General features: G+C 35.1%; 1 protein-coding gene across 1 annotated transcript; it reads right to left on the reverse strand.

Moving 5' to 3' along the window:
- Positions 1 to 210: 210 nt before the first annotated feature.
- On the reverse strand, positions 211 to 1,349 carry LOC110621791. Its single transcript, XM_043958918.1, has 3 exons — positions 1,073 to 1,349; positions 429 to 877; positions 211 to 323 (listed from the first exon to the last, which is right to left on the reverse strand). The coding sequence occupies exons 1-3, from the start codon at positions 1,280 to 1,282 to the stop codon at positions 275 to 277; spliced, it is 708 nt and encodes a 235-aa protein (XP_043814853.1). The 5' UTR covers positions 1,283 to 1,349; the 3' UTR covers positions 211 to 274.
- Positions 1,350 to 9,183: the final 7,834 nt, after the last annotated feature.

The raw sequence follows: 9,183 nt of genomic DNA on the forward strand, positions 1-9,183 counted from the left end.
TGAACAGATAAAACTAAAAAAAGCTGGAAAATGCTGTCTAAAAACAATAGCAGTTCAATTATTTATGGAAAATTATATCAATACCCGTCGCATCTAGACATTATATTTTTCACATATAATTAATGAAACAGCAACCAAAATATTGGAAACCATGATTCAGAATCACGCACTGCTCTGATTCAGAATCACACATGCATATTTATTCTTTACTTTTTTTTTTCTGTAATTAAGATTTATTAGCAGACGCAGTTTGTGGAGTTATGGCAATAGATTTCTATATTATATGGATTCTGGAGCAAACCCACTGGAGAAGATTCAATGACTTGGTCTGCGGAGCCACGCATTGCAAGAAAGCGGATAGAAAGATGGAACTTCCGATGAAGAGTACAGGCACAACGTCAGGAGGAGAATTGGCTATAATTGCATACATGTAAGCTCCAATTGTAGAAGACGCTGAGATTAGTAGCCATGGAAGGATTGGAAGTTTGTGCATGAGGATTGCGATCAAGGCCATTGATGCGAAGAAGATGGTGGAGTTAAAGAAAAGGAGCAGGCGGAACATTCCGCCGGAATGATTACTTGAGACTTTGACAGGAAGCAAGTTCGGCAGCTGAAATGCTCCGAGAAGGCTCATTGCTGCTGAACAAGTCGACATCAGTAACAGCAAATGAGCGCTTCTGTTTCGTAACTCACAGCTGCCAAAAGATCCTGGAGGGGATGGCTTGTGATCCAGCTTCGTAACTACATTCTGAAATCGAAAGTTGCTCTGACGATTTTTCCGTTCAACCGTGTCTTTGCCTCTTAAAGCTTCAGCATTTTCTGTTGTTTCCAGAGACGCCATTGAATCTTCAATTTTCTCATCTTCTATCATTATAACCTGTGATGCCAAGCAAACAAAAGCTAGTTTCCATGATTCTTGAGTTATAATTATAATTTAAATATATATGACAACAATATACGGTAATTAAGCTTTATAAGTTTCCAATTATTGCCACAAATCTAATAAATGTATGAAAAAAAGCAAGAAATGGAAGTATTTTCCAGGAAAAATAGAGTTCACCACAAAACTGACCTTGCGAGTCTCAACGCAGGTTTTAGAATCTTCCCAAGGAAAATCATAAAAACCGATTTCTGTATTTCTTTTGAAGAGAGTAGCGGAAGGCCAACACACAGCAAAATCATCTTCTGGTGGTCTGCCGAAGGATGATGAGGAGCAGATCATCGATAACAAGTCTTGACAAGCACGAACAAGCCTTGAAGCAGGAGAACTCTGATCTGTCATTTCTCTTTGAGAGAAAACCTCCAACTCATCAACATCAACTGCCAAGAACAAAGAAATCAAGAATATATATATAGGGTTTTTTTTTTTTTTTTTTTTTTTTCCCTTCTTCTTCTTATATTCTACCCTTTTCTCAAAAGAAATTGTTGAAGTATTGATTTTGTCTCTGTTTAATTAACTTAATATTTATTTATGATAAAGAAGTCAAATTTCTCTTTAACTATACAACAACCACGGTAGAAAATATTAAATTCTAAATTATTATTAAAATATTAAATAAAACCAAATAAATCAAGTGGAGCTTTGTTCACACTCTTAAATTCTAAATTTTCTTTAAATTATTATTCACCTCTTTGCCCTTTCCAAACAATCCATGCACCATTCTCTTATTATTTATTTTTTTTCATCGTTTTTAATGAAAGAATGACTTTATTATTGTTGAATTAAACCCGACAATATATATATTTTTCTCTTTCACTAGAAATTGGATGTGATTAATTAAACTCATTTGAAAATAATCTTTGTAGAAAAATCGTCTGAAGGTAGAATGTAAGTAGTTAGTTACACCAAACCTTGATATTTTTGGAAAAATAATGTTAAGAAAGCTTGTTACAGTCATTTGTTAAACCAAACCAAAAGTATTTTTAAGTAACCACGTAGAGTGATTCACAAGAAAAGAAAATTTCCAATTTAATGTGAAAGGAAAAAATATATATATAGGCTTCAGACGACGTTAAAAAAAGAAAAATTCTCACCTATTTCAGCATTATAATAAAATTTTCATTAGAATATATTAAAACATAGAAGAGAAGAGAAATGATATTATTTATTTTTAGAGTCGGTTGTAAATTTGTAATGTAATAAATATCTTTTATATTATAATTTATTAAGACACCAAATATTTACTTATATCCTTATATGTTAATAAAAAAAGAAAAAAAATAGTGAAGAACTCGTGTACCTTTTTGTATATCACCAAAGTATAGCTAGATAGCTCTATTTATAGCAGTCTGATATACTAGAAAGTTTAATACACAAGGAAAGCATAATCTTTCTAAAACAAACAATAATTTACTTGATAACTCAATGTTTTAGTACCACAGTAGTAGCTGATCCACAGTACCTGAGCTGTATTACATGTGCACACCAACACCCCCTCCTCAAGTTGGATCTTGGAGAAGTTGAACAAGATTCAACTTGGACATAATTGAGTGATGAGCAGCGGAAAAGAGAGGTTTTGTGAACACATCTACCAATTGTTGAATGGATGACAAATAAGATGGTGAAATGAAGCCACGCTGCAAATGCTCTCGTACTAAGTGACAATCAATATCCAAGACTTAGTATGCTCATGAAAAACATGATTATTAACTATATGAATGGCTGCCTGATTATCACATCTTAGAGGAATGGGGAGCTGTATAGGAACCTTTAAATCGGAGAGAATATAACTAATCCACAATAGTTCACAAACTGTGGCAGCCATACTACGATATTTAGTCTCAACACTGGACTTGGAAATAATATTTTATTTCTTGGTTTTCCAACTAACAAGAGTATCACCAAGAAATATACAATATCTTATAAGAGATTTATGAGAAAAAAATACAAGAATCCCAATCAATATCACAAAAAGCATGAAGCTAGAACTCAGACAGAGCAGGAAAGGAAAGGCCCTGTGATGGACAAGATTGAAGGTATTTGAGGAGATGTAAAGCAGCTTCCCAGTGAGCTTTCTGGGAGTAGACATAAACTAGCTCAAGCACTGTACTGAATAGCTAATATTAGGTCTTGTTATGTTAACATAAAGAAGTCTGCCAATTAATCTCCGAAACTTATCTGGTTCAGGCAAAATTTCTCATTCGTCAATGGACAACTTTAATTAGGAAAGGGAGCAAAAGCATGTTTGCAATCAGACATTCTAACATCTTTCAACATATTTAGGGTGAACTTCTTTTGACTGATAAAGGTGCCAATATCTAATTTGGCTATCTTAAGACCAAGGAAGTACTTGAGAAAGCCAAGATCTTTTATTGTAAACTAGGAGTGCAAAGCTGATTTGACTTGTTCAATCAGCTGAAAACTTGTATCAGTCACAATGATATTGTCGACATATACTAAAAGAGTAAGAAACCGACCATCCAATGATCGAGTAAATAGACAATAATCATGGGCGCTTCGTTGAAAACCAATGGATTGGAAAACCAAGGTAAACTCAATATTCCATTGGCGAGAGGCTTGCTTGACGCCATATAAAGATCCCTTCAAGAGACAGACTTGTCCAAGCATTGCTTTGCTATAACGAGCTAGAGGCTTCATGTACACCTCTTTATCCAAATAGCCATGCAAAAATAAATTTTCGATATCAAGTTGAAAGATGGGCCATTGTTTGATTATGGCCAATACAATAAACAATCTCACAGTGACAATCTTGGCTATAGGAGAAAATCTCTCTTTGAAATCTAAGCCTTCAATCTAATTGTACCCTTTGGCTACAAGCTGAGCTTTATACCTCTCTACTTCACCATTTGGCCTGTATTTTATCTTGAAAACCTGTTTGGATCCAATGAAATTCTTGCCTTTAGATAGTAACACAGTTCCCAAGTATTATTTTTTTGCAAGGCCTGCAATTCTTGGTTCATAGTACTTATCCAATTCTGATTTGTTATAGCTTGTATATAAGTAGTAGGTTCTTGGATTCTAGAAACTGAATTAAGGTAAGAAAAATGGTTAGGGCAGAAAATAAATGATGATGTACCTAAATTGATAGCAGCAGAAATAGCAATATGGAAAGTACAAACAAAATCTTTTAACCATGTAGGTTGATTATGCATTCTAGCACTTCTTCTAGGAGGAACATTTTCATTGGATAAAACCAAATTTTGTGAAGGAATAGATCAAGAGTTATTTGAATTTTGAAGAATGGGAGAAGAAGGCGGCATAGGAGAAGATGAAGAAAGAACTGACTTGGAAGGAGGAACAGTAATGTGACCAGAACATAAAGCATGTGTAGGTAAAGGTAAAACCAGTAAGATGACATCCCTGCTTACAAATAGCTTCTTTGTATGCAAATCCATCAGCTTATATCCCTTTTGCCTAGTGGGATAACCTAAGAAAACACATTTGATTTCCCTATCACCAAATTTTTCTTTTTATGGTTGTAAATTGGCAGCAAAACAAAGGCATCCAAAAATCCTTAGGTGATCAAAGGTTGAAGGTTTAGAAAAAAGGAGTTCATAAGGTGACTTCCATGAAAGGACTTTTGTTGGTAATCTGTTGATGAAGTATGGAGCTGTCAAGACACAATCAGACCAGTATTCAGCAGGCAAGTGAGCTTGTAACTTTAAAGCTCTAGTCACTTCTAATAAATGTCTATGTTTCCTTTCTACTCTTCTATTTTATTGGGGAGTATATGAGCAACTTTTCTAATGAATAATTCCCTTTGAAAACAATAATTGAGTACATCTTAATTGACAAACTCACTCCCATTGTCTGTTCTTATGCACTTAACAATAGCATTGAATTGAGTAGTAGTATACATAAAAAATCTTTGAAGGACAGGACATACTTGATCTTTATGTTTGAGCATATAAGTCTATGTAGCTCTTGAATGATCATCTAAAATAGTGAGAAACTACTTATCTCCATTAATAGATGCCACACCATAGGGCCCTCAAAGATCTATGTGTAAAAGTTCAAAAGGAAATTGAGCCATGCTATCACTCACAGGAAACTGATTTCTGGTTTGTTTGGCTAAAGGACACAACTCAATTTGTAATTATAATCAACAAGAGGTTTATATTTGTTAATATGAATGAGTTTATGAGAAGAAGTATGGCCAAATCTAGCATGAATTAAAGCAAAATTAGTACTGGAGACAGAATTGAAACATTGAACATTCTATTTATTGATAGAATCTGTCACTGAGGTAGAGAATATAGTATCTACAGAGGTGGAGATAACAAACTGAGAAATTTTTTATGTGTACAACTGAATTGTAACAAGAAGAAAGCTAAATGCGTCTAGAATGTATAATCCTTCATGCTCTTTCCCAATTGTTATTACTGTGCTAGTCTTGTGGTCCTGAAAAACATAATAGAAAGGAAAAAAAAGTGAATTTTGGTATTTTGAAGCAATTCGAATACTGAAAGAAGATTTAGCTTGAAGCTAGGGACTAGAAGAATATCGATTAGAGTGAATGACTCATGTAGTTTTATGTTGCCTTTCTTATTTATAGTAAGTACATCACCATAAGGTCAACAAATGTTTGTTGGTGTATATGTGTTTGTAATGTTTTGAAGAATTTGAGAATTAAAATTCATGTGATTCTATAATCCAAGAATCTTCCTTTAATATACCAGCATAACAGGCCAATTGAGGACAAAATTTACCAGCATAATTGTGAGTCTGCATGAAGGAAGTGCCTGCATTGGTCATCACAATATTTGCTATTGCAGTATGCTTTCCTTTCATCCATTTTTGCATCTCCAACTACAGGTTATCCAATTTGGAATTCATTTTATTTATCTTTACTAGATTAGAATTGGAACCAATGTCTAAAGGAGTTTCAAACACAGTTATCAGCCAGATCTGATTTGCATTCAACATGTGCAGCAAACTTAGGTCTTTGACATTGTGAATTCTGATTTTAGTTTTTGTTTCTACTTTTGAACCATTCGGGATAGCCAATGAGTTTAAAATAACCAATTCTTGTGTGACCATCAAGATTACAATAATCATAATGGCCTCTTTTTGGATCATATTTTTTGTAATCTTTTCTTTGATTTTGTGGTCTAACAGCAAGTGCAACTGATTATACACTTTCAAAAATATTTGATTGGACTTCTATTTGTGCCTCAACTCTCAAGTTCATGGAATACGCTTTGTTAACTCTGATACCATGTTAACAAGGAAAGAAAAATGAAAAATAGTAAAGAACTTGTGTATCCTTTTGTATATCACCGAAGCAAAGCTAGATAGCTCTATTTATAGCAGTCTGATACACTAGAAAGTTTAATACACTAGGAAAGTATGACCTTTCTAAAACTAACAATAATTTACTTAATAACTCAATTTTTTTTGTGCCACAGTAGATGACCCACAGTAGCTGAGTTGTATCACATGTGCACACCAGCACTATATCAATTAGAATTAACCTATTAAATACTTAAAACACATAAACTTGTAAAAATCATAATAATTAAATACAAATTAGTCAAATTATTAATAATTTATCTAAAAAAAAAGATTGACCGCATATATTGCTTATTATATTTTAAATTTTGTTAACTGTATTTGACACTTTTTTTTTTGGTAATAAGGAGAACACAAGGTAAACTAACTGACTCTAGAACTAACAAGCTCCTCAGAATCCTATAGTATAAGTGGTATCAAAGCATTTGATGGATGATCTAGCACCTCTTATAGACTTTATCTTTGACCGCCACAATTGCAAGAAAGTTCGCACAAGCGTTAGCCTCACGTAACACATGCATGAAGGACACAGTAACCTTATCGGTGAGCTAGTTTAAAACTTCTCAAGCCCACATGTTGTAGAGTTCTAGCACCATAAGGCTCATTCAGCATAGGATAGCTGAATAGTTATCGCCTTCTACCTCAATCCTAGTAAAACTCCAGTGCTTCACTTGTCTAATATTATAGGAGATCACCTGCAACTCGGCATTTAGAGTTGATAATTGCCCGAGGGAAATAATGAAGCCTTTGATCCACTGCCCAGCTTCATCACGCAGGATACCTCTCCCAAAAGCAGCATAGTCATTAGGAGAAATCGAAGCATCCATGTTGAGTTTCACAAAATGCTCACTTTGTTTCTACCATATGATAACATAATGATTTCTCTAAGATTCCAACTCTAGATGAGGAGTCCTACTCCTGAGACTTTTGAATTCTCTTGCTTCACTAAGAGCTAAGCTGATAAAAACATTTAGACTGGATTCCACCTTCCCAAAGAGAGAGTAATTTCGCTGGTTCCAAATTCTCCAACAAACTACACCAAACAGGAGAGTCTAGGAAACTTTGTGAATCATCTTACTAGTATGGTGGAGATTCCAATTGATCCAATCTTGTGTGGACATACTACTAGAGATGAATGTATGCTATTTACTCTTATCAATAAGCTTCTACCAAATATAAGACGTCGAAGGACAATCTCGAAGGGAATGCAAGATAGACTTGCAAATCTCATATACAACAGATGGGTTTTGATGTCTTCTTATTCGTTCCACATTGGCTAACAACTTATCATGCCAACTTAGCCGCATAAATGTCCTAACTTTTTGAGGGCGACTCCATCGCCTAATGAGCTTCCAATCATCCTTCCTCCTAGGACTTTCTAAGTTGGACAAAAGAGATATGCAGATCAAATTGTAACTATACTAGACCCCGAGAATTTCCAAATAGGAGAATCTTGTGGCCTGGGATTCATTGGTGGGGGTGCAAAGACAAGGCAACTAGCACTGCTGAAGGGAGAAAATGGTCCAGTTTGTGCTAGCTCAATTGGCCATTAACTTTAATATAATGATCAACCGAATTTTCCAGCATGGCTTCAGAGATGGAGGATGTAGCAGTATCTATTAATGGTGTCACGTCGGAAAATCAAGAGTTAGTCCAAAAATTAATAAAAAGTCCATCACCCATAAACTAGGCTACACCTTTTTTGAAAATATCCCAAAATGAGCAGATACACCACCAGAGATTAGAGCAGCTAGATGTTTGAAGCCTAAAAATAGGAGCGGTGATCTGAAGTTTGTATTTAGCACTAAGAACCTTCACCCAAAGAGCATTTTTATCTGCAATGAGTCCCCAGGCTAACTTTAGCATAAAAGTCTAGCATGTGATCTTGGAACGTATAAAACCATGCCCACCATGTTCTTTTAGGTGTTGGACCTGGTGCCACAGTACAAGAGAAAACTTTCTAGCACCACCTAGGTTACCCGGCTTGCATGAATTGATGAAAAAGTTTATCCACTTCATCACAAATGGATACAGGTAGGAGGGAGGTCTGCATGGTATAAATAAGGACTACAAAAAGCACCGATTGAGCAAGAGTGATTCTTCCTCCCAAAGAAAGCTTGCTTGCATCCCAAGAAGCTTGCTTGCATCCCAAGAAGCCAAATTTCCCTTGATTTTATCAATAATGCCTTGAAACATTTTCTTAGTAACTTGAGAATGGAGGAGAGGCACACCTAAGTACTTCTTGAGGTTATCTGTTTCAAGGCTCCAAATCTGTTGCTTAGAACTCTCCTAGTGTGTGGGGAGACAGTTTTGGAGAAAAAAACTCAGGTTTTATCTTTATTGACTTTCTATCCAGAGCTTGTGCAAAAGGTGCTTAGCATTGTGTGTATAATATCCACTTGAGATATAGAGGTTTTTTCAAAAAGAATCAAATCATCAGTAAAAAATAAGTGAAATAAAGGTAGCCACCCCAAGAGAGGATGATAGGTTTCCAAGTCCCTTGATGCACCATTTCATTAATATCATGGGCTACCCTTTCCATACAAAGCACAAAGAGGTAGGGAGACAAAGGGTCTCCTTGTCTTAAACCCCTCGACGATTTGAATTTATCAGTCAACATGCCATTCCACACTACCTACATTAAAATAGAAGAAACACAATTCATAATAACACGAATCAAGTTAGTTAGGAGACCTACTTTAGAAAGGATATCTCGCAGAAAATCCCAACGAATTTTATCGTAGGCCTTCTCCAAATCTACTTTCAAAACCAGGAAGCCTTTGGAGCCTTTTTTTCACTCTCATAGAGTGAATGACTTCTTCAACAATGATAATGTTATCTATTATTCTTCTGTTAGGGATAAAGCAAGTTTGGTAAGGACCCACTAACGATAGAAGGCATCCTTTAATCCTGTTGGCAATAACTTTAGT

The sequence above is a fragment of the Manihot esculenta genome, chromosome 8 (assembly GCF_001659605.2).
Source record: "Manihot esculenta cultivar AM560-2 chromosome 8, M.esculenta_v8, whole genome shotgun sequence".
Taxonomy (NCBI): Eukaryota; Viridiplantae; Streptophyta; class Magnoliopsida; order Malpighiales; family Euphorbiaceae; genus Manihot; species Manihot esculenta.